General features: G+C 31.1%; 1 protein-coding gene across 1 annotated transcript in view; it reads left to right on the top strand.

The window, feature by feature from the left end:
- LOC139517823 (sodium-coupled monocarboxylate transporter 1-like) overlaps nucleotides 1–22,220 on the top strand; it is a 31,947-nt gene extending 9,727 nt beyond the window's left edge. The window contains exons 4-17 of the mRNA XM_071309265.1: nucleotides 1,945–1,996; nucleotides 2,919–2,986; nucleotides 7,158–7,238; nucleotides 7,370–7,443; nucleotides 8,443–8,580; nucleotides 9,546–9,681; nucleotides 11,729–11,817; nucleotides 13,206–13,318; nucleotides 13,949–14,019; nucleotides 15,542–15,628; nucleotides 16,329–16,567; nucleotides 16,983–17,083; nucleotides 19,587–19,711; nucleotides 21,536–22,220. Of these exons, the coding sequence (XP_071165366.1) occupies nucleotides 1,945–1,996; nucleotides 2,919–2,986; nucleotides 7,158–7,238; nucleotides 7,370–7,443; nucleotides 8,443–8,580; nucleotides 9,546–9,681; nucleotides 11,729–11,817; nucleotides 13,206–13,318; nucleotides 13,949–14,019; nucleotides 15,542–15,628; nucleotides 16,329–16,567; nucleotides 16,983–17,083; nucleotides 19,587–19,711; nucleotides 21,536–21,808 (1,647 nt within the window). The 3' untranslated portion in view covers nucleotides 21,809–22,220. The remainder of the gene's footprint in view (nucleotides 1–1,944; nucleotides 1,997–2,918; nucleotides 2,987–7,157; nucleotides 7,239–7,369; nucleotides 7,444–8,442; nucleotides 8,581–9,545; nucleotides 9,682–11,728; nucleotides 11,818–13,205; nucleotides 13,319–13,948; nucleotides 14,020–15,541; nucleotides 15,629–16,328; nucleotides 16,568–16,982; nucleotides 17,084–19,586; nucleotides 19,712–21,535) is intronic.
- The last annotated feature ends 5,600 nt before the right edge of the window (nucleotides 22,221–27,820 follow it).

Here is a 27,820-nt window from a genome sequence, read left to right as displayed (position 1 = left end):
ACGCGTGATCCCTTCGACATATAATTTTTGAAATACTAAGGCTTTTCTACCTCAGGCATAGATTACCTTAGCTGGATTTGGCCAAACTTTTAGGAATTTTGGTCCTCAATGCTCTTCAACTTTATTTGGCCATTTATCTGTTTTGGATTCGAGCGTCACTGATGAGTCTTTTGTAGACGAAACCCGCGTCTGGCGTATATACAAAATTTAGTCCTGGTATCTATGATGAGTTTATTTAAATGCATCGTAAGCTGTACACGACGTCTTTTAGACATCGTATGGTCATCGCGCCATCATCGTAATCCATCGTGTAGCCTTCGTAATCCATCGTGTAGCCTTCGTGATCCATCGTGTAGGCTTCGGCTGAGATATGAAGCTTAAATACCCGTCTTCGGTTAACCTTCGTATGTCCATCTTTTGCTATCGTATATAATTTCGGCACCATCATATAGACTTCGTTATTCATCGTACTTGCTTCGGTCACTTTTTGGAATTTTAACGAGATCGGGACCAACTTCGTACGAACTTACAATTTTCGCATTCGGGTGTCCATCGTATATAAAAATCGGGACAGTGTGACGCGGGCATTAAGAAGCATCAAATTCGAAATTCTGAGCTCAGAATCAAATAAGGTTTTTCTTAAACTTCAAATTAATTATTTACAAATATATATATATATATAAAGCATTTTTTTCAAATATATATAAAAAGCAATACTACTGAAAACTGTGAAAATTATTGAACTTTATTGATTGATTAATGAGTGTTGATTGGTTCTTATTTTCGTCGAAAATATATTAGAGTTAACAATGGTCGCGTAAAGGATAATTTAACTTCGTGATTGGGATTAAATGTCTGGTGGGACTGTAGATGGATACGTGATTCTGCAAAATTATACAAGCATTAATTAGACAGCAAATTAACGTAAAATAAATAATTAATTTGTCGCCCGTTGAACAGAAAATTAAACAATTGGAAACCTTGGGTAATGGGCGTATCACAGCTACTTAAAAGTTGTCATACATGATCTTAAATTTGTCCTTTTAATACTCAAGTAAAAATGAAATTACATTTCACAAATCACATTTCACATAATAAAGTCAAGTAACCATGGCACCAAACTGTGCTTACCTTTTTTATATTTTGTATAATAAAATCTTGATTTTCCTTCTGTACGTCAATTTTTAAGTGTACCGGTATGTTTGATTGAGTCAATGTGTGGGCATCAGAAATACAACTTTGTATTTTATAAGCTACAACAAAGCTTTCTTTAAATATTTTGTTGCATCTTGACAGCACAAAGTGTCGAAATATGGGTGCGGAACTGCCTAACTTCGACATTTTAATAAATGCTTTGATAACATGTTTAACGTAATTGTGAAGCCATAACATTCATAATTGCGCGTATTTTTGTATTTCTTGATCTTCTGAATTTTCATACCAAATGTACAAATTAGAATAAAGATTTCCAAAATTCTCATTTTCGTTTACCCAAAGCGTGCCCTTTTTCCCGGAGTTCAGTTTTTTTTGTATGTATTATAGAACTTTAAATAAAACAGCAAAGCTTGAAACTAAGAATTAATCAAACTTTAAACTACAGTTAGAATCAATATTTATAACAAAACAAAAAGCATGTTTTTTTTATTATCTCAAAGTGAAAAATGATTTTAATTAAGTATTCAACATTTAAGCAACATATTGGTTTGTTAAGTTGAAAATCCAATTTAAACAACGGTTTTATTAGCTGTTTCTTGATTCAAAAAGACACTTTGTAAACAGACAATTATCAAATTGCCAGCATGTCAACGAAAGAATTTTTGTTATAAATTTCTATGGGATTTCCTTACTAGAATTCTGGTTTTACTATGCTTCGTTTAAATGACATGTCTTTACCCGCACATTATTCGAGAAAAAACCAGTGAATGCTATACTATTTGTTTGTAGGCTTTGTATATGGGTATTGTACTGTTTGGACCAGCAATTGCATTAGAAGCGGGTTTGTTTACAATTAATGTAGATTTCAATTTTACCTGTGGCTAGAACCTATTCACGCAACAATGAACAGAATATTTGGATATTTTATAACTACTCATGTCAGCGTTAGGCATATCTGATTATATATCTGAGCAGGCGCTCAAATGCTTTTCCTTGCATGCTGATAGTTTACAACTACACTTGTTTGATCATGCTCAATATATGAGAACCATTTTAGTACAAAACATTTTAGCTCCCTTACAATACTTGGCATATTTTATTTTTTTCACTGATTCAACATTTGCATTATGTCCATTTTTGTGATCGGTTTACGACTTTTAAACAGTGGTATACTACTGCTGCCTTTATTTGTACAAACAGATAAGTTTCATTGCTTCATATCTTAGATACTTCTTCATACATGTCGATCATTTTAAAATATATATATATAATTGAAAGGGCTTCGCAATGTTCAATTTGAACACTCATAGGAACAATACATTTAATTTTAAAAATCTCCAAATATATCAGAGTTATTGACTCTTCACAATGATCTGTTGTTGCTAGGTTTTTTGCATAATTCTTTGCATAGTTAACCAAATTTTCATGAAGGATATAAAATTAACGTAAAATTTTCGAAGTGCTTACAGACTATGTTATTTAACAAAAATGCCGATGAATTCAGCTGTGTCATCAAGACAATTAATTAGGGATTTTATTTCACAATTTTTTGTTCCGCGTTGAAGGCCTCGTTTTATTTTTAAGATGAAAATCAGCAATACAAGCGCTGTGCATATTTTGCTTTTGTTCATGGGTGGATACCTCATTTTCTTTGCGTGTATATAACTACTGTACATGGCAAATATCACTATTCCTATACACATGCCCCTAACGAAGCAGTACTACATTTGAACTCGATTGATGCTATTCTGTTTCATTTTTAGTAATGGGTTTCCCTCAGTTTGCTTCAATCATCATAGTTGCAATAGCTGCTGTAATATATACTTCTATGGTGAGTATCATAAATATATGGATGTATATATACTTCTATGGTATGTATCAAACATTTGAGGATGTATATATACTTCTATGGGAAGAATCAAACATGTATGAATGTATGTATACTACTTTGGTAAATTTCAAAATATTATGGATGTATAAGCTAGTATGCTTCTATTGAAAGTAACACACATTAAATTTTATGGATGTGTTATTTAATAAGTTAAATTCTATTATAATATATACACTTGCGAAATGAAGGTAACGATCGCAATTACTGAAATACTGGTGTCTTTCATTTTTTTACCATGGCATTGTCAGTTTCTCTAAGACTTGTGAGTTTTGAATATCTTAGAATCGTCAACCACTGTTTTGCACTTCAATTGATAAAAAGTAAAATTAAAATGTTGTAAACAATTATTTCAATGTTCTCATTAAGTGAATTATTTTTGTTATAAAGTATTTTGTAAATACATGTTGTGCGTCTTTCTTCGTTTTGTCTAATAATAACCATCATTATCCTGACAAATGAAGCTGAAAGTAACAACAGGCGTCTGTAATGGACGTGTATTAATCAGATTATAATGCTACTTATTGTATGATTTGAACGTCTTGTTTTCCTTGTTCTTCTTGATATTTTTTGTTTACATTTATCACAACAATAGTTTATAAGAAAGTGACCGATAAAAAATATTATGAATTTCTTACTGCATTGTTTTAATTCAATTCGTGTGTTTGTTTTTATTTATAACTTGCTATTTTGACATATCATGTTTTGTTCTACAATGCCATTTCTCTCAGTGCTATTGCGCTACTATTATGAAGAGCTCGTCAATGGATTCAGTTCAGTTTTCATTTCCATAGTTATGCTTCTCTATAATGTTTTGTTATTAGATATCTTGTTTTGTGTTCAGTCAGGATTCTACTCCGTCAAAATATATCCCCATTACGCCAGTCAAATTTTACAATCGTAAAAATGGAAACCATTATAGGGAAGACGCGCTGCCTATTTAGCTCTTGTAAACCGATAAAATTATCCAAATAACGCTATTACGATCCTTAAATACCAGTTTATATTCTATCTATCGAGCATTATTTTTAGTACTTACCTGCATTTAGAATCTTAAAACTAGTGTCTGACCGGTTGTCAGGTGAAATTTTCGAATGTTAAAAAATTAAATATTTCGTGGAAGGGCAGACTTAAACATTTTCAGAGGTTGAAGACTAATAAACCTAGAAAACACACACAAAATTCATTTTTTTAAGTTATGCATATTTGAGATCCAGTTGAGAAGTATGTCATCAAGTAGCAGTTATAGTGAAAATTTGTTATTCGAACACACCAACACTGTTTTAACGATAAATTAGAAAAGTATTTCATTTGACCCATTTTTTTTATTACTGTTATTTTTTAAAATTATTAAAATCAAACTGTATCCTTAATATATATTAAAATAGTAAAACAAACTTATACGAGATGCATAACCTTTTTTACCTTCTCTAAGAAAGAGTTCAATTTCTTTTGTTTAATTTCAACTAGGGTTCCGACTGGATTGTTTGAAATTTTGAAGGTCTTAGTCATACTTTTAACTATACCAAAAGTTTTACATTTCCAAAAAGGTATGGACTGTTTCGTTTCATAAGTAAGTGCAAACTTTGTTTTTGTGTGTGATTTTGTTTGATAATTTTCGATGCAACAATACTTTTTTCAGTAGTATATTTTTTTTCGTATTTGTATTTCCGTTTCATCATTATTGAGGGCCATTATTAGTTTAATGATATAAAATCCCAATTAGATGAAGCTCTTTCCCCCAAAAAAGAGACTGCCAAACGAAAATGTAAAATAAAACACTTAAACTAATAAATTATAACAGTTGTAGACGAAAAATGTCATGTTCCGACCTTCTTGATTAGAATGACACGCGATACCTTGAATATTTTTGAAGTCTCCAATGAAGTAAATAATTTCTATCAAATACAAGTAATTTGATAATCGTCACTACACGTAAGTACACTTTGAGAATATTCAATAAATTGATGCTTTATTTAAAACATATTACGATATTTACTCCCACACCTTGACGTTGCTCTGTTTTTATAGTGCCGTTTTAGCCCGATAATATATCTAAATTGTATAATATGATATTTTAACAAATTACTTTTAATAAATAAGTATTTAATTATTACAAATCGGTTAGTATCGAGCAATCACATCAGTTAACATAGATATATATATAGCTATCATGTTCGTATATCATATGTTATGACGGATGATATGATATTAATAAAATTAACGGTACCAATTTTCTTGCACCAGATGCGCATTTCGACAATACATGTCTCTTCAGTGATGCTCGTGGCCAAAATATTTGAAATCCAAAGCTTATATAAAAGATGAAGAGCTATAATCAAAAAGGTCCAAAAAGTATAGCCAAATCCGTGAAAGGAACCAGAGCTTTGCATGAGGGAGATACATTCCTTAATTTATAATAATTTCTATCATTTTGTAACAGTAAATTTTAATAACACAAAAAATCCGTATATTCATGCCAGTACCGAAGTACTGGCTACTGGGGTGGTGATACCCTCGGGGACTAATAGTCCACCAGCAGAGGCATCGACCCAGTGGAAGTAATAAAATTAACGGTACCAATTTTCTTGCACCAGATGCGCATTTCGACAATACATGTCTCTTCAGTGATGCTCGTGGCCAAAATATTTGAAATCCAAAGCTTATATAAAAGATGAAGAGCTATAATCAAAAAGGTCCAAAAAGTATAGCCAAATCCGTGAAAGGAACCAGAGCTTTGCATGAGGGAGATACATTCCTTAATTAACATACACATCATACAGTCATACGAAATCATGCTAATAAAAAATGCGTAATAATAGAGGAAACAATTATGATTATCAGCGCTTATCCTACTATATACGATCCTATTGCAAATTACATAGATCGCGTCTCGAATACCCGTGATGTCAGAATATCGTTTTAAATTGCTTCTCTCCTTACGGGCGTGTTCTCAATTTTATAACTCAATCAAGCCAGTAGAATCTTACCCATTCAGGAATACCTGTAGTACCTTCATGTTTAGTGAATATTGACCAAATCTAATGGCCGCGCATTATGATATGAAGCAAAACAACGAACATAATTATGCACATCATTTGTTTAACAAATGTAAGAACGCAAATATATTCCTGTGCTTCACCATTGAATGTACATTATACATTATTTTGACAAGAGACATTTGTTGTTTGTGAAAAAAAAACCAGCAACCGTTCTTATTAATGAAACACACATTTGTTCTATCTGGGTCATTTGTTCGTCCAGTGTTTATTTCAACAGTATCTATCAAAATTGATTACATTCCCATAAAAAAGAAAACAATTTTATTTTGTGTAATTTCGTATGAGAGCTTGATCAATTGAAAAGGAAACAATTTATAAATAAAAATGACCAATTGTGTTAGTGTCATAGAATCTCCAATTTCTGTCGGTGAATAAATATTTGACACACCAAGCACTGATTCCCAGCTAGCGTTTTACTGATTAAAAGAACGTTTCCGACTGTATTGTAAAAAGGTATTTGGAATAATTAATGATATATATGTCCAACTGGGTTTGAGCAAATCTAATGCATATTGGACAATCTAACGATCGACTGTACTGCAAATACAAACAAAATTATAAAAATGTTAAGGTCTGTGCTCGATACTGATAAAAAGTTAAAACAAATATACGAGCAAGATATTGACAGATTTTCAGGGGCTGCACAACAGATAGCCTTTAGCAGTGTCAGACCCTTTTCAAAATGAGATAATAGTGATAGCTAGATTTTCCTTTCTGTGATTGAAATGGTTGTTAAAATACCCGCTGATAATTATGTCGGGCGAATGGTTGTATCATTATTTTTGTCAGTTTGATTTATTATTATCTCTCGCAAGTAAGTACGACTGTTTTCGTATGAAAGTAACCAAAACTAGCATCAAAGAGAACATTCCAAAGACAAGGTAAAACAATTATAACATAACATAAAAATACGCCAGAGAGGAAACAAAAAACTACATTCAAGTATACTTAGGATCAATTTATAAATGAAACAGACGAAAAGTCTTCCATGTATACTTATTTAAATAGTTTATATGTAGCTACTTGAATACAATTATGCAATTTCTTTGCAGGGTGGAATAAAAGCTGTTATATGGACCGATGTCTTCCAGAGTTTTGTAATGCTCGCTGGTATTATGGCAATTCTAATAAAGGTACATACTAACTATCAGTATATGTTAAGATTGTTTTGATTCATTTTATTTAATCATGGAAAACATTTGTTTCGTGATAGACTATTAAGTTTATAGATGTCCTTTACTTATTCTCGATCTTCGGTTTTCAGGGTACCATTGTCAGTGGAGGTGTAAAGTCAACTTGGACGATTGCCAATGACAATGGACGACTTAACTTTTTCGTGTAAGTAAATCGAGTATGTGTGCATTTGAACACATCTGGGTATTATCGTCTAAAACTTGTTAAATTCAATCATGATTCTTATCTAGTAGGTAATTGTATGTTGTTAAAAGTCGAATTCATTATTACCTATAACTTTTAATAAGGAACTAAAGAAAACTACAAGAAGGACCATGGACATGTCAATGTTCCGTTACAAATCCACTACTACACGATTAAAAATGTATAAATAAAAAAGTGTAACAAAAATACCAAACTCCAAGGCAAATTAAAAAGGGTAAGTCCATAACAACAGATAAAAATCTACCACCAGAAATCAAGGGATGAAGTGAAAAACAACTGCAATATTCCTTGCGAGACTTGGTACAGACATTTTCCGAAAGAAACGGTGGGATAAACCCTTTTATATAGCTCCTAATAGAATTATATTTGTTTAGAGTTACTTTATATTGCCAAATTTGGGTAGGAAACCCAAAACAGTCATTATATGATAATGCGACAGCCGAAACTGTATAAACATACTTCAAACATACAATTTAACTGACTAGAAAATTCAAACTACTATTATCATACAAACTAACCTTACAAAAATGCCATTAAAAATGTGTAGTAGATAGTAATAAACTCATCATACATGATAGGAATTTTGTACGCTGTACGCGCTCTATATAAAAGTAAGATGTGGTAATGAGACAACTTCCCACAAGAGATGTCTTCGAATCTCACCAGTGACACAAGTTTGACAGTAAAGTCAACCAAAACAGTTTTTGTCCTTAATAGTACATACCGTATATAGTATTCACTTTCTAGATGAAGTAGAAAATAAGTTACTATTAATACAAGTGTGAACAAAATTAAATCAACACTGTAAAACCATGATTTGTAAAACATTCAATATTCTAGACTGATTGCTTGGTGTCCCTTTGATGGTTTCGAGCATAAGTATTATCCAAATTACAATTTACATATTTGATTTGTCATGCACTATCTGCTTGCATTTAGGTGGGACACAGACATCACAAGACGACACACCTTTTGGAATTTATTTATTGGCAGTATTATTCGGGGAACTGGATTAATATTTAATCAATCATCTGTTCAGAGGATCTGTTCTACACCAACACTCAAAGATGCCAGAAAGTACGGTTGGATCTTGATGCACATTAAATCATATAGATTCCTATTTCAGATGTTTTCCTTACTATTTCTGCTTAAAATACTTTTAATATGTAAACACTTAAGTACGAAACATAAACTTTTATAACAAAATCATAATTTTTTTTCACTTAATATGCTTATCACATTTATTGTCACAATAAAAGTTGTTGTTCAGATTACAATTTTTAAATACAAAAAAATACATGAAACCGAAAAACATGTGAATAAGTCCATTTACACTTACGTAAACAGTTAATATAACAAATCTAAGTGTGAAAATATATAAAAAAAAAGTACTATTTAGGGTGGCCTGTGGTGTCGTGTATGGAAGTTATTCATGTTAAATTTTACAATTGTATTTTTTATATATGCGTGTCTCTGTGCTGAATGTTCTTGTGTTTGTTTTACTGTCTTTCTGTCACATAGTACTGGCGTTCAATCAGGTTTATTAACATTGTCCTAAAAGCTTTGACTAGCCATACAATCAGGTTCAACCCGTCATTATTTCTAAAAATGTCCTGTACCAAGTCAGGCATATGGCAGTTGTTATCAAATTGCCCTTTGCTATGTTTATTTGTTTGTTTTTTGTTGCACTTCATGGTTTCTGTTGTTCCAGTGTTTTCCTCTTATATGTGATGTGTTCACATCGGTTTTAGTTTGTAACCCGGCTTTTTTATCCTAGTATTAACACTTAATTGTGTCACAAATTTGTTCCAGCGTAATTGCAGTGAAATAAATGACATAAACTTTTACCATTTTAGTTAAGATGTATATTTTAAGTCTATCAGTTATTATAATAATAATATTAAATGAAGTTAAGAAAATATTGTATGATTTAAAACGAGAAAACTATCTTTAAAAAAAGATGAATGTAAGGAATGACAAATTTCATTTAATCGTATTGACTTTCTTAGATGCAATGATTCTAAACAATAGATTTTTTTCAGAGTGATGATATTTGTTTCGCCAGCATTCCTCATCACAATAGCCATGGCATGCTTCGAGGGAATCGTTGCTTACTCATATTACCACACACTAGGTTGTGACCCACTCAAATCGAAACAAATCACAAATCCAAATCAGGTATAGTTAGAATAGTTATTAGTTATTGAACAACTGTTTCGAGATTAATATGACTTGCATTTTTTTAATACATTTTTTCACTTTTACCTTATATATTTTAAAAAGTAATTGAAGTTCGAAATGTATTACAGATTTTATGCAATCTGTGAACTCTGGCCGATCATATATTTCATCTGTACGGAAAATTGAAAGGCGAATTATCTGAGCATAGGTTTAATGTTAGTCACTGAATTATCTGAACTAAACAAATGTAGCATATAGATATACATATATATATATATAAGTAACATTGTTTTTGTTTGTTTGTTTGTGTGTGCTTTAATTGTATTCAGTAATTATATGTTGTTCATTTCTTGTAATTAGTATTATTGTGTTATAAAATGTAGATCTTCAGTATAATGGAGGAAATAAAGAGAATCAATCAATCAATCAATCAATCAATCATAACTGATAAATGAATACATCCGAGAAGAATAATGATCTATATTAAGTATTGGTAACTTATAAAATGTCTGTTCTACGTTTAAATGCATGGAAAAGAAATTTACAAAGGTTACATATATGTCTTTTACATTTTCAGTGCTCAACAACTGTATAAGCTTAAATGACGATGGACGCTTATAATAATATGGCTTAATATACTGTCTCCTTATTGCATTATAACAATCACACTGTAAAATGAAATGATACAAATCTGACTTGTTATAGACAACCATTTTATGACGCCATCATGGAAAATAAGAAATCTTCAATTTTGCAAAGGAATATTAAAAATAGAAATAGTAAGACGATACATTGGAAGGATGAACAAAGTTACATAAATGATGTTATTTTACTAAATGTCGTCTTATTTTGCTGGAAGATCTCTTTAACTTAGTAACAACTTGTCTTGTCTCGTGCAGATTAGAAGCTTAGAATCTGGTCATAAAACAAGTGTATATCTCTTTCTGGTTTCTTGGGAAGTGACGTCGACCTGTAAAAGTACAAAAAACAAATTCATGTTAGGATTTCCTATCATGACGTTCTTGATAGAGGGTTGTTGCTCACAAGAAAGCTATTAAATCAAGAGTTCCAATATCATTAACGGTACCAATTTTCCTGCACCAGATGCGCATTTCGACAATACATGTCTCTTCAGTGATGCTCGTGGCCAAAATATTTGAAATCCAAAGCTTATATGAAAGATGAAGAGCTATAATCCAAACGGTCCAAAAAGTATAGCCAAATCATTTAAAGGAATCAGAGCATGAGGGAGATACATTGCTTAATTTATAATAATTTCTAACATTTTGTAACGGCAAATTTTAATAACACAAAAAAATCCGTATTTTGATGCCAGTACCGAAGTACTGGCTACTGGGCTGGTGATACCCTCGGGGACTAACAGTCCACCAGCAGAGGCATCTACCCAGTGGTAGTAATATCATTAACGGTACTTATTTTCCTGCACCAGATGCGCAATTCGACAATACATGTCTCTTCAGTGATGCTCGTTGCCAAAATATTTGAAATCCAAAGCTTATATAAAAGATAAAGAGCTATATAAATTTTACGGACGCCATCACGAGTTGGTTGACCGTTATGGAATAACCGTTTCAAATTTCAATGACCTACCAAATTAGACTATTTACCGGATTTGTTATCTTATAAGCAACAGGACGGGTGCCACATATGGAGCAGGATCTGCTTATCCTTCCGGAGCACCTGAGATCACCCCTATTTTTTGGTGGGGTTCGTGTTGTTTATTCTTTAGTTTTCTATGTTGTGTTATGTGTACTATTGTTTGTCTGTTTGTCTTTTTCATTTTTAGCCTAGCGTTGTCAGTTTATTTTCGATTTATGAGTTTGACTGTCTCTCTGGTATCTTTCGTCCCTCTGTTATGCATTACACATCCTGTAGAATTTTAATACTAATATTGTGTTTAAGTTATAAAAAAAAACACCCAACAACTAAACAAGTTACCTTTGTAATACAAATATTTTATTAAATTATTAACAATATTATATTCTTAATATTGTAGTTGATTGAACCACATATTTGTTTTTAGATAGTACCGTTTATGGTAATGGATATTTTCGATGGTGTCCCGGGAATGCCGGGGTTGTTTATGGCTTCATTATTCAGTGCATCACTAAGGTAAACATAACGGAAAGAACTTATACAGAATACTCATATCTTCATTAGGGAATTGTCAGTTCATGAAAATATATAAAAACAATTATTTTACTACCTGTGGTATACGATTGATTTCATTTTACAGCAAGGAAAGATTTCACGTGGGGCATAAATTTAACTTCACAGTTAGGGACGATTACTAGTGGGGCGTGAATGATTTCATTTTTCAGTAAGGGAAGATAACCAGCTGGTCGTGAATGGTTGAATTTACACTTTAAAAATATCGCCAGTTGGGAGATTAAGGAAGATTTACTATATGACTTTAAGTGTCTCGTTCAGACATATTGGTTTGTTTCTGTAGTAATTATAGATCATAACACAATAATAGCTATATCCCTATTTATGACATTTTTGCCTAACATATCGTTGTCAATATATTGGAATTTAATGCGACTGTCTTACAAGTGCGAGGTTAAGCCTGCTGTTACACCTGGTTTAATTCAACATTTTCTACATAAGAAAAAGAATATACCAAGTCAAGATTATGACAGTTGTTATTCATTCGTTCGATGTGTTTAAGCTTTTGTTTTTGCCATTTGAAAACGGAGTGGTAATCATGATTGAAGCAATATTCTTTAGTTTTTATTGCACATTGAATTATCTATTTCCTTGAGTGAAATATCACTGTTTACACGGCCAAGGTTTGTTTCTGGGATTATTCTTGTTTTTATATTGACCTTACATATAATAAACGGGATATGGGAGGAATTATATCTCATTGATACGGGTTTAATTTTAAATTTCCTCGCCATCGGAACTAAGATGTTTCAAAGGTTAAGATATACACGTTGAAGTACATTAAAATGTGATGGAATATCATTTGCAATTGAAATTTTCCTGATTGTTAGGAAAACGCTTGTCTGAAACTGAAAGGAATATACAGTTCTAGTTGTTAGCGCACTATTATATTTTAATAAAATATAATCTTGTTCTGTATACTTTTTTTTAATTGAATTTTCCCAACCGTAATACAGATGAGAATTATGACTTTAAAAATAAAAAAACTAGGTACTTGTGTAAAGACGCATTCAGAAAAGTTTAACCGTTGCACATTACACTTTTTTTTTACATATTCTGTGTAATTAATAACTATATTGACGATTACCAAATGACTTTTCCTAACCCCAGCTCGCGATGCGTTTCTTATGTCATAATTGTTGTTTCCGTTGTATATACCCAATGTTACAAAAAAAAATGATATGACATTTTCATGGAATATTTCATCAATGATCTTTGGGAAAATTTACGATGAACTTTTATGACAAGTATGTCTGTCCGTTTGTATCATGCATATTTTTTTTAATCTCACAATGCTTAAAGCAACATTTTAGTGTATGATCTTTTAACAGTACGTTGTCGTCTGGTCTCAGCAGTTTATCAGCTCTATTTTGGCAGGATTTAATTAAGCCGCATACAAAGCCAATGTCAGAATTGAAAGGGACAATCATTTCTAAAGTTGCAGGTATGGAACATTTGCTTTTAAAATTAAAACTTTTTTAATCATTCCGTACAATTCATTAAAATATAAAACAATTACGCAAGAAGTCACGGATGATAATAATTTATATTTAGAAATCTAAATAGTCATGATTAGATGAATTTTAAGACAAATAAACTAAAATGAAAAACAAGATACAAAGAAATAAAACAATTTCTAGTATATAACATGTTTTACTCATAGAGTAGAGTTTAAATTAAACATCGAATAATTTCTCTAACAAAATAATTAAAACAACACGTTATCAATTTCACGCGTCCTAAGTGCTTATCTTGATTTACCTTACCAGAGATGTGCAAACAACACAAATATTTGGAAACCATTCAAGAGATATTTGACAAAAAATTTCATAACAAGAAAGCCAATTTCATCTTAGTTCAATTCTGTCTGTTTCATGGTTTCGGATCGTTCGTTTAAACTTCCTTTCCGAAAATGCAAAGCAAAAGGGTATTAATAAGTATGATAAAAACTATGAATATGTTCTTAAATTTTAATATGAAATCCAATTAGTCTTATTTAGATTTATTTCACTAACATTTAAGTCCTAATGTTTTCATTTATATATTAGTCATAATGTTTTCATTTATATATTAGTCATAGTGTTTGGAGTTGTGGCTGTTTGTGTAGCACTTTTGGTGTCTCTCATTGGTGGAACTTTAACACAGGTACATGAATAAAAAGATTTATTTCTGCAAAACAAATCAAACAAAAACGGTTTGATTAAATGAATCATCTATGATGATATCTCGTAACACGTACTGGAAAACTTCGTCACAATGCAAATCATTACATTATAGTTAGTAAAACTAAATCCCCGCTGACACAATTGTTCTCTAGGGTTGCGATCGATACAATTTGGAAGCCACATACACTTGAGAAAGACTTTTCTATAACTAAAGCCTATCACAATAAATTTCTATTCAGCAGTAACCATTCTAGCATCGCCTTACCTATTAGCGTTTTTCTAACTTTGACTTGTATCAAAGACCCCATCTCTTAAAAATGAAAAAAAAACCTGTTAATGTCAACTTCATTGTCATATATCAAATTATTCGTTCAGTGTATGTTCACTTTAGTAATATGTTTTTTGATTGAGGTAAGCCATTTCAATTGATATTTTATAGTGTGTCTTTCTTTTTTTTGATATTACACTGTTGTTTCGGATAAGGTTGAAGGCTGGTACTTAAAAACGTTTAAACCGGCTGCATTTGTTTGCACCTGTCCTTAGTCAGGAAACGGATGTTCAGTAATTGTCGTATGTTTATGTTGGTCATAAGTGTTTCTCGTTTCTCGCTTATTTTATATCGATTAGACCGTTTGTTTTCCCGTTTGAAAAGTTTTACACTTGTTTTGTAGGCCCTTTACAGCGTGCTGTTCGGTTTGCGCCAAAGCTCCATAGTGAAGGTGTTAGACCACCAATTGTTCCCTCTAGTTTAGAACGTATGTAAACGTAGTCCTACTCTGACACAAAATAGTTAATGTTCTTTTTTACTTAAACTAACAAACGAATTTGCAAAAATCAAACTTTGAGAAATATAGTTAGATCATTTTGTGCTTAAATTTACTTGTCTGTGTGTTTGCATGAAAAATTGAAGGTTAATGCGTTCCATTGTATACTAATTTAAGATTTCTAGAAAACCAGGAGTTATTTTTTGAGAACCTCTATTCGAAGGTCAGTTTTTTCTTAAAAGGCTTTAAAAGTATGTTGAAAATTGGCTTGTAGAAAGCTAAAACCTGTACAATTCAGGATATAACTGGTTTCTATGAAGTTAAATTTAAGGTCAAATATTTAGAAAGCTGTGAAAGTTGCAAAATTTGGTTGAACATATTTTTAATTGGTGGTCTGACACCTTGAAGACCGTACTTTGGCCTATATTGGTTTTTCTTTTACAATGAGCAAGGAAAACGGATGTTATCATTATGACTAAGACATGAGATTAAAAATTATCTTTTAGGATTGTTCTATAGACTATCTTTAACTTTATTGAATGATCACTGGCAAATATATATAAAATAAAGAGGCATTTTTACACAAATGGGGTCAATCAAGATCTTTACGATATTCAGTAGTCAAGAGAACTGAGATTCGTTACCAGCTGCCTCTGCTTAAAGTCACACAATCAAAGTTTGATTGCATATTCAAAAATATTTTGGAAGTTAAATAGAAAGTAATTCTTATATTTTAAGATAACTGGAACCATTCTAGCAGCAGTTGGTGGTCCGCTCACTGGTTTATTTCTTTTGGGATGTTTCTGCCCCTGGGCAAACGCTAAGGTTAGTATACACATGTTTCGCATATGATTTAAACGGACTTGTCCAATACCTCTTAACTAAAATATCCCTTATGTATAAGCATAGCCTCTTTGGAAAGAGCAATCGCCAGACAACAAGTATATAACCCTTTATTAATAAGTATCTTGACTGAATAACTTTAATGCAAATTTAACTTCAAACAAATTCAATTATTTTTGTTGTCAGTATTGTTAATGGTTTTATTGTCTTGCACAACACATTCTAGTACGTTCGTAACACGTTTAATACACTTTATAGGTATGAAAGAGAAAATTCAAGAAGGTTTTGTAAAATTGATTTCTTGTGTATCATTGGTGTTTGCAAAAGCCTTACCATTTGCATTTCGTTATCTGTTTGATAATTCGAAAATAATTAAACAAATTGGTTAAGAGGTAAACCTGCTGTCGCATTTAATGTAATTCTATAAATATTAACAATGATCTTGCCTGCAACAACAATCACAATGTTCCTTGTACCAAATTAAATATCAATGATAAAAAGTAGATTTTCAACCGTGATATAACTTTCAATGGTTAATTTGTAAGCACCTGAGGTAGAAATCTTGAATCATGTTAATTTTGTATTTAAGCCGTGACTTCTCATTGTTTCCAAGTTTTTTAGTGATGAAATTTCATGAAGAAATTTGAAGATTTATGATGTTCGTTTAACAAATTTATCACAGGGGGCGTTTATTGGAACAATTTCGGGAATTGTATTGATCACGTGGATAACAACGGGACAGTACATATCTCCAAATGTTCGTAAAGCTGTACCATTACCGTCAGCTCCTATAGACAAGTGTTATGCACCCTTGACGAACATAACATCACTGTACAATGTGTCATCACTCATGTCGTCTCCAGTATATGATTACCATTCCACTGTTTTAACCACAGAATCTCCGATGATTGCCCACATACCGTAAGCATATATGCTATTATCATATAACAATTATATTTCATACATATACTAGTACTTGTAAATGTTTTTGCAAAATCATAACTAATGTCACGATTTTTTCTACTTTTTATTAACGTAAACAATATAATATTAGACAAATTTCTGTGCAAAGTTCAGTCTATATCATATTTGTATAAAACAGTATAAGTAAGACATACGGTAAATTAATAAATGTCCACCCTTAAATGCTGGTTTAGATTGACTTACCGCATATTATACTTTCTTAATTGATATATTTGATGTAACACTAATCCTAAATACTAGTATTTTCTTTCAGGAAGGATATATTGTATGTCCCCTTTATTAGCTATTCGTGATCGGAGGTTATTTGGTTTATTGTTTGTAGAGATTAACAGCTATGTTTGTCTTGTTTTAGGAGTGGTATAGATTATTTTTATTCCATTGCCTATCCATGGTTCGGTGTGATTGGTATATTTGCTGTGATGATTGTTGGCAGTATTTCTAGTTTTCTGACAGGTAAAATTCCTTTAATGAATTACTTGGTTTTTTATTTGTGATTAAGATTATAACACAAAATTGACTGCTGTACCCCTTTTTGACATTTTTATCTTTTATGTCTGTTTATGTTTTCACACATCGTTGTCAATGTAGTAGAACTTGATGAGAGTGTCATACAAATGAGAGGTTTAGCTAACTTGAAAACCATATTTAATCCACCATTTTCTACATGCCTGTAATAAGTCAGGAATATGACAAATGGTATCCATATGTTTGATGTATTGATTTGCAATTTGAACAAGGACTTTCCTATTTGAATTTTCCTTGGAGTTCAGTAGTTTAACGACAAAATAAACGGCGAATATACAAAAATGATACATCATTGATGATATAATAACAAGATGATGTGGTATGATTGCCAATGATATAACTCACCACAAAAGACCAAATAACATAGAGGTTAAGGAATTTTGCTACTCAGTTTCAAAATAACAAGCTTTCATAACACTAGTAAATATTGATAGGAGTGAAATAAAGGAACCAAAAACGTAAATAAAATATATGTCAATGTGTTTTTTTCGAGATATTAGCCATTTTGCGGGAAAATGTTCTCTCTTGTTTTCTCGTAGCTTTCTTATGACAAGTTAAAGTTCTCAAAAGCTATTAAAAAATAACAAAGATTTTATAAGACTTTTACAGAGGCTTATAATTATACATATAAATGATTTATAAAAAGCAAAATGGGGACCAATGGGCCTTTTTTTTTTTAAAGCATTCAAAGGGATGAAACCAGAGGATTCCGAAAATCTGACAAAAATCCCACATCATGACTAGCGAACATCCTTAACCACCATGTCACCTTACAGCTTAATCAATGGGTAAAACCCATACCAGAGAAAGCTGTAAAAGACGACGGACATGCATTTTAAACGAGCAAACAAACGTGTGCACAGCAACAAAAGAAGACCAAATTTGATATACAGCCACACAACACATAAAAGAATAACAAAAACAATCGAACTCAAAAATAAAATATAAAAGTGAAGTACAAACGACGACCACTGAATATAAGCTTATGACGTAGGACATGCAAATACAGAATGTTGACATTAGACATGTCAGCGGGGTCATACAATCTCCAAGACCTTGAACAATAGTGTAATAACGAAAGATAGAACCAACAATAAAGAACAATGAAAAGGGGCCCGTTGAGATAAAGAACAAACTACATAAAACAACAAAGTTTACTTAAAACAAATAATAACCACTCAACATCCGAGAATCTTGGATCTGAACCGGCACTTAAAGAATGTAACGGGTTTAACTTGATTGCGGGCTTTCAACACTCCTCCCTAACCTGTGAAAGTGTTGTATCAGATTAGGATATAAACAAACATTACAAATCAATTGAAAAAGTCTTTATATTTCTACAAGCACAGACCAACTAACAAGAGCAACAAAGACCAGATCTGCGATTACTCGTTGTAACTGGCTGCTAGTTTAAATCCAAAAATAACTAGTGAAAAAATCACGTATCTAAGAATTCAAAGTTCTTTCTTGAAGACAAATATACATCAACATATGTTATATTATTGACCTTTAAACATCTGTGAAAAGTAAAACCACTAAATATGAACTCAAAGGCAAATTCAAAAACTAAGCACACAAAACGAATGGATAACAACTGTCAGTTATTTGTCTCGTCGAGTGACTACAAGGAGGTCTCAACAACAGGTACTCCGTATAATTGAAATGACATATTAACTGCACCAGATGCACATTTTGACAATGTATTATTGATTCTTTTATTTGAGTTCATGTGTTACGATTATATCTTAAACTTTATGGAATAAGTTTAAATCAAATTTCTACATGTATAGTTGTGAATGTACTTTCTACAATTTCTTTACGGATAGTTCATAATTCGGTTGTTTAGGACATACTTCAATATTTTAACAAGCTTTCGATGAAGTTTACGTTTTAGTAATGTTAAATGCACATACTACCACTTCACAAACCCCTTTCACCCACTCCTTCATGTCCAGACAGTTTTTTTGTGTTCCTTTAATAGTTTTTCTCTAATACAGTTTAAATAAAATTTATAAACTTTAATCACGATATTTTTAAAAATAGATTTCAGATAAGTCTTGCTGATAAATTTTCTATTTACATGCAATCGATATTGCATATACTATATAAAAAATACTCAAACAGTTGAAACACAATACTTAATTCCATCTTTGTTGATTCTGGTATAATGTTTTTTCTTTGTAGACAATATCAACCAAAAATAAACCCGGATTCACATTTTGAAATTTCCTTCCAACATGACTAAAATAGTAAATTCTTCCGAAGAAAACATAGGATTCAGGGGCTAATATATTGTAAATGCCATGTATCGGCAAGAATTTATTTCATCCAACTATTCTTATACAGATTATAGACGAACTTTTCAAATAGCGGCAATTCTACAATTTTAAAAGTGTGTTTTCTAAGTTGTATTTTTTTTTAATAATTTCAGGTTATACAAAACCAGAAGAGTCCAATCCAATGTACTTAATATCAATCGTAGATGAACTTTTTTTCTTCTTACCGGAGTCTGTAAAAAAAGCTATGAGATTAGGTTATAACTATAAAAAGCCAGAGGTAAGAAATTTAGAGCATTTAGAATTTTGCAACCATATATTTTTATGTTTATTCTGCAGGTTTCAGTCATGTATTTACGTTTGACCGTATTAATAACCTGTGTTACAAATTACCATGTTTATGTTCCAATTAACGCGTTGGGGACTATGTATGCCTCCTTATCGCGGTAAACGTAGAATACAAATAATCACTGGACAATAACCTCCCATAAACAAGGTGACGGATGTAATTAGTAGAACAGAAACTCATTACCTCCAAGATATTCCGGTCTTGTGTAAAGTGGTTTTATTGCTTCTACTTAATATCATTATATTTACATTCGAGCCGTTTTACTTTTACATCGTGTTCAGTTTATGTACCGATAAAGGTTGCACTTTGAAAATACAGCTGTTTCTCAAACCACGCCTCTTTTGGGGAGATCTAGAATATTCATAGAAAATTAATTTTATTAACAGACTGGTTCCCAGTGCTGATATGTATGTTGCATCTCATAGAGACATTAATTGGAAATGTTACCAGTAAATATACATGTGCATATTGTTTATATTGAATTTTGTGGTAACCTTTCATTCGAGGAAGGGGTAGTTAAAAAAATTAGTGTTAGTTTAAAATCTGAGAAGTTGATGGCATATAAACAATGAAAATATGTCGCACAGCCCTATATATATTGTGACCTTTGAAAAAAATTGTAGTGCATATGAACTTTCAACTCTAGGATAAGATTTTTTTGAAAAGCTTCATAGTAAAAGGTGTACAGTTTTAGCCGTAAAAGGAGCTCCTATGGGGTATTGTATTGTCAATATTAACGGAAATGCAACCTATCATAACTATAGGAGTCTTAGTCCACGTCTGTCCTCTTTTGAAGGGTGCATGGTGCTAAATTTCTTCTTAATGCTTTTGTTTTGTCAGTTTTTGTCGTTTGGTCTGTACTGTTGGAACTGAACTAGACAAACCTTTTTTATTTCTTATTTAGGAAATAAAACATATTATAATATAGACACTGTTTAATGTCCATGAAATGTCCAATGAAAATAAGCATTATCAGATATATTATTTCCCTAGTAAAAAAATGCAAACCCAAGGTCTTATTTTGTGTTTTGACAACTGTGTATCATTGAAAAAAACTTGTCAGCAAATCTGGTGTTGATTAGACCTGTTTATCTGACTGGATTAGAGCACACCTTTCCTAAAATGTAAACTATATCTTTTACCAATATAGATAATCTAAACGACTGCTCAAAAGATATTAAGACGACTTTTATTGTTAAAATCTATCCCTAAAATGATTTTTTTGCACATTATGAATGCATTATGAAAACATTGTAAAAAAAAATAACTAGTGGTTTACGATTAAAAGTTTATTGTACGGTTTAAGATAGACATGTATCCCACTAGCAATGTTTTTGATGTTCATGAACAAATAAAGTTGCAATGATAATTCAAAAGTGAAATAAAGCCGATAATTACACAACTCTTACATCATACAACATAGCTGTTGTCAAAATAGGTCGATAACATTACATCAAAACAAATTGAGAATGCGTAGAAAAGTCCCTCTACTTTATTTCCATTTAAGATGTGATGGCCAACAAAAGATACCTAATAGAAGAATTCTAATTTTCAAAATATTCAACTTGTATTTTTCAATTAGTTATTCTATAATTGTTTAATTCTGCTGTTAAAACTTCTAATATTCTAACTTTGTTTAGAATAGATAACACCCTATAATTAAAATAACGCTAGATCACATACACAAACAACACACAAGGAAAAGGTAATATGAAATACATGTATGTCATCCCAAATAAAATTCTTTTTTTCCAGATGTATGGTGGAAAAGATACGATGTATGATAAGACTGTTTATGTTGATAATGAATTAGACAAACAACCAGACAAGAATGATGAAGAGACAAATAATCATGTGAACAATGAAAACAGTGCTTTACTAAATGTATTAGAAGAAAACGAACATCATACTAAATCAAATAATAGTTTGAAGAAAGCAAACTGCGATTCCAACAACGGAAGCTTGCCTCTATTATCTGAGGATTCTACTCACCAAGGTGAATTAGTACATAATGAAAGTAAAACTTAAAGAAAAACGATATTTGCCACGACTTCTGTCTTGTTTGATGATCAGTTTATCACTAAATCACAAGTGCAAGAAAACTTTAGCAGCCTTTTTACATGTTTGACCAGTTTTAAAGGGGTTTATTATATTTTTAGTAGAGTATAGGTAAAAATAAGTCAGAATATTTATCTCATTGTTTTGTAGAAAATTATAGACCTAATGAAATCAATTCTTGCCGATACATGGCGTTTACAATATCTTAGCCCATTAATCCTATGTTTTCTTCGGAGTAGCCCAGTAATCCAGTAATTTACTATTGTGTTCGAAGAATAACAAGTTTAAGCTGAGCACTCAACAGATGTTCTTGCTTATTCAAAGAAAATAAATTATCATAAGGAAACATTATTATTTTCAATAAAATACTTGCCGAAACAAATGCACCTCGCTCTTCATTACAGTTGACACATTTACAAAGATGCACAAAGCAACTCGACCTTTATCGCTGGCATATTAAACAACAAGACTTGATGGTCAGTTCAAGGCAATGTAATAAGTAACTAGCCGTTCGAGAATATAATGCTTTCGGCGTAAAAGTTTCAAAGTGTACAATAATGTGAATTTGTGATAGGTTAAAAACGTCAGAAACAATGGGGGAAAAACGATAAAATATATTGTGCGGCATTTCCATAATAATTTTACACACAGATGATAGGTTTTATCTTCTTTTTTAGAGAAACATATCTAAAAACTTGAACAAGATATCGCTCAATATCAATTCCCATAATTATATTTCAATAATAATAATAAGCTCACCAAAAGTTTGTTTATTATAACATAAAAACTGAATAGCCCAGGTTGATATCAAGCGATAATTAATTTTTGCTCGTTATTACACGTATAATTTCCGCCTCGCACAGTATCATCTAGCTGCGAAACTAGTTCCGATCTGTTATTGATGAATATCATACAGAATTGATTGAAACTACGTTAAAAGTAGGTTCCATGTTATTGCTAACAAAAAGAATTTACAAAAGGAAATTTAATATAGATATAGTAATTTTCATTCTAGTTTTGATATTAAATACAAGTTTTATCTGTTTATCTGTAGTATCTTTCATTTCATTAGCCGTACCTTGGATCTGTTATTAGCAACAAAGTACTGTTGGTAATTTTTTGTTTAAATTTCTGTTTTGAACTGTTGCTTAGTATGTACTGTACATATTTGAATCCATCAAATGTTGGAAACTATGAAATATTATCTTATTGAATGTTCTGTATCTTTTTTATAATTGTACTGTGCATTTTATAGTCTTTAAAGATTCAGTATATGCTAAATGTAGAATTAAATAAAGAAAACAGAATCCTAATTGTATTTACAGACGAGGAAGACCTCTCGTGTTTCATTATTTGTCAAAGTCAACGTTATATTAAATTAGAATGGTTAAAATAAATCCAATAAGACGAAAGGTTAAAAGGGTACGTGCCAATAATAAATGTTAAAATCGTAGGTGATGATACTTAAAAACTAGTTGAAATGTGATAATGCCTAATTAGATTAGAAAACCCAAGATAATAACATACGTAGGCAGTCAATAACAAGGCTTCTATAGCGTTTCTGATCGATTGGAATTCTAATCATATAAAATGCATCTTCTTTTAATAATATCTAAAATGCTTAATTCAACAGTCTAAATATGTCAATATGTCAGGTCGGATGACATAATATAATCAAATCCAGTTTAGGATGCCAATCAAAGTGTTAATTACGCTTAATTTAATGAGTTTGATTCCCATGTTAGAAGGTGACAATGTTAGAAATCCGCAGTAATAAGTTTTAATCCTAAATTGATGAGTTGATCCAAATGCTATTCGTAGAATAAACATTTTGATTGGTAATGCAAAAGTATAGATCGGAATGAGATTCACCATAAACGAGTAGTATTTCCGTCCAACGTTTCCGTAGTAATATGTTTATAAAATATTCAATTGATCCGAACGCGTTGCTTTAAAACGATGAGTCAGTATAAAATTGTATCATATTGGCAAATGTTTATATTCTGTTTTATATTTCAGAAGTTGTTTTGAAACTTCTACGTCATTTTAACACTGTTGAAGATTAGACTCATTGATTATCAAAACACATATTTTCAAAGAGAGGTGGAAATATAAATACGCATTCACGTACAAAAAAAATGTAAACATAAATTCGCTTATAGGATGAATGTTATGTTTTATGAAAATTCAAAACCCTACCAACAACTCCTGGAAGGGTCCAAGGATATCATATAGTAAGAAAACCTTTTCTATTTTAAATACTCTCATGTCCAATGGTTATTAAAGTTAACGTTATTGCCTTCATACAGTAATAGGTGTTAAACTGTTTTCGTTATTAAAGTGCATGTTATATTTGCCACTGGGTGTTGATAAAAATCACTAATCAACCAAAAATGCTATTAGAAAGATACATCTTATAAACAAGTAAATAACACACACAGGCTTACAGATGTACATAAACTGGTTTGTTTTGTGCGTACGGAATCACTCTTTCCCAATAAACTTCTATATAATGGTATTTCCTAAATGGACAAAACACTTGATATAATTATAAAGATATGAATGCCTTATTAAAAACTGCATTGTATTACATGTAATAAAATATAACTGCTGTTATTTTCAAATAGTAGGAATGCCTGGTTGCCCTAAATTCGTTTCCCAGTAAAACAACTGATGATAATTCCTATAAAATTGAAAGGCCATTTTGTCCAATGTAAGGAGCCTCTGGCCTTTGTTAGTCTTCTATCTTTTTTTTAATTTTAGTTTATTTATGTGATTTGGAGTTTAGTATGACGTCCACTTTTACTGAACTAGTTACATTTGTTTTTAGGGGCCAACTGAGGCCCACTTCCGGGTGTGTGATTTTCTCGCTGCATTGAAGACCAATTGGTGGATTTCGGCTGTTATCTGTTATCTGTTTTTTTTGGTCGGATTGTTGCAATTTTGACATATTCTCCATTTCCGTTTTCAATCTTATTTAAGGGGCAAACATTTATCCTTTTTATGAATACACTTGGTGAACACTTCACTTTACGATGCTTTACCCAAAATGTCAAACTCACCAAAAATAATTTCTTGAATAATCATTTACATTTAAACAATTGATAGGTGAAAGAAAACCTAGAGGTATTTCAAAATATGTCACAACGGTAATCATATTGAGTGGATTAAATAGTCGTAAAACCAAGTTTTGTACTGTTATGATTTGAGTCTGAAAGATAGTTGTACGAAACGTTCAGGCTTTCCTTATATGTTGGTTGAATTTGGTTTACACTGTAAAACATGTTGAAATCACCACAGTTAATAGATGAATATAACATATAATACATATTTTAGGACATAACATATTCTGTAGAATCGGCGCCAAAAACAACAAATTGTAGATTAACATTAGAAACCCAATGATATCTTACTAGAATATTACGAAAAATTACAATACTTATTGGATTGATCTTCTGTTCCAGAGTTAAGGTTACGAATACACATGTACATGCATTTATTGATAATACAACCTGATTTGGGATATATTTCTACTTTGGACTTTGAATCAATTTGCTGTACACTATGGGTAGTCCGATTTTAACTATATGTATTAATGAAGAAAAAAACACACACAGATCTGCAGTTGCATGTGTACTTGTTTTGGAATGCACACAATAGTACGAACTAATATAAAAATAAAGAGATTTGGCTTAATTGTCACAAGATAACCATATATATGTACCAGAGTCCAAATGACAAATTAAAACAACTATAGGTCACCATAGAGTCTTCAACAATGACTAAAATCCATACCGTAGTTAGCTATAAAAGGTCCCGACATGAACAATGTGAAATATGAACAGCGTAGTACAATATTCGTCTTCATAAGCAACACTTAACACATAAATATGTGTGTAGTACTCTGTACATGTATGTCGTTATAGAAAATTATATTTTTTGCTATCTTTCGACCATGAATTATCCGTAAATATTCATAAAAGTTTAAAGATTTTACTGAATAAAATTAATACATAAAAAAACAATCATAATAAAGCCAAACAAAAAATATTTTGTGACAATTTTAACATTTAAGCGATTTTCGGTAATTAAATTAATTACGTTTTTTTCTTCTTGTTCGGTTAAACTCTTATAAAACTATCGCAATGTTTTTTTCTAAATACGATTAGACTTTGGAATTACAATGTAAACAGTAAGCACTATGTTTCCAATTATTTAATTATAGAAAGACAGATAGATTTATTGTACTGTGGCATCGAATTTAAATAATTTATTGTAAGAACAACTGAGATAATGGATTGATGTGATTTTATCAATTCAAATGCACGAAAAACATAAGTCACCATCCTAACATTAGGGTTGAATGGACGATTACAGGCTATTAAAATAACAAGCTTTCGTATCATTTTCGTATGATTCTAGGTTTGATTTGTTTACCGTGTAAGGATAAATAAAAAAGATTCAATTTACAAGCAAACAAACATATCCTGAAAGATTGTGACAAAGGTTCAATTCAGAACTGATTTCTGAATTTAGTATTCAAATAGTGTATATATAAATCAAATAAAACAGTCCAGAATATTATATCACTCAAAATGCAGGGGAAAAATCATCAGATCAGCTCTGCTTTTTTTGCCTATATATAATGGAAGACCAGTTCAAATATTGCTTTTATAAATTCAGTATGCAAAAAACATTTTTTTGAATGCCCATTCGGTTTAAAAAAATCTATGAAACCAAAGATGCATCATCTTAACTTTCAAATTCGATAAACAATGGACGTTGTTTTTATCTTAACAACGTGTTATATTGTTATTTCATTTGTATTTGTTCTATTATTAATATTACTTTTACTGTTTGGTCTGTTTTCTGTGATCTCCATTTTACATGACTCGGTACTTATACATCCCGTCAATGTATTTGTATTATCTTTCATTTTTGCCGGTGTGTTTGGCATGTGCGACTTTTGTGTTTCTTTTGTTCATATGACATGAGTCCCGTACTTTTAAAGATCCTGCCATTATCTTATTGTTCTATTATAAATTTAAAAATTCTTTGAACGACAAAATTGTTTTACTCGCGAAGTGGTATTAACCATATATGGATTCTTAAAAATTCTATAGAACTTCTGGATAATTTGATATCTCGGTCTGTTCCTGAAATTAGTTCTAAATAATTTTAGATTTTTTAACCCGATATACCACCATTTCCTATGTGAAATATACTTTTGTTAAAAATACTTTGAACGACAAAATTATTTTATATTTCATCTTATGTGACGTTTACATTTTCTGACGTAATACACGCGAAGCAATGCATGTAGTTTTTAATCTGATGGATGCTTTTTGTGCTTTTTAGTTAAATATATGTCTGTTTTGAGATTGTGACAAAATGATGACTTTTGTACCTATACTGTGACTGTTTTGTTCACACATCGTTGTAAATATAATGGACTTTGATGTGACTGTCATACAAGTGAGAGATTAAGCGCTATAAAACCAGGTTCAATCCATCATTTTCTACATTTGAAAATGCCTGTACCAAGTCAGGAATATGACAGTTGTTGTCCATTCGTTTGATGCGTTTTATCATTTGATGTTGCCATTTGATTAGGGACTTTTCGTTTTTATTTTTCCTCGGAGTTCAGTATTTTTGTGATTTTACTTTTTGCCAGTATAGTAGAAACAGTAAGTGACTTTACGACTCGGTGAAACATATATTTGGGTAATTATTAACTGTTCTTTTTTTACTTCTAATAATATGTTGATGACCTTATGAATAAAATAATATATCGCTTCATTATGTTTCTTACTTTTTCGTTATGGTAAACTAAATACTATCACTACAAGAGTTACCAAAAATATATATCTTTTCAATTCTTCAGTGTTATTAGTTTTGTATAAAGATGTGCAATTGTGTTATAAAAAAAATACGTGATAATGAAATAAAATTAAAAGTACACATTTTGTCTACCGAAAACTA

The sequence above is a fragment of the Mytilus edulis genome, chromosome 3 (genome assembly GCF_963676685.1).
Source record: "Mytilus edulis chromosome 3, xbMytEdul2.2, whole genome shotgun sequence".
Lineage (NCBI taxonomy): Eukaryota > Metazoa > Mollusca > Bivalvia > Mytilida > Mytilidae > Mytilus > Mytilus edulis.
This window is presented reverse-complemented; position numbering and strand designations above follow the sequence as displayed.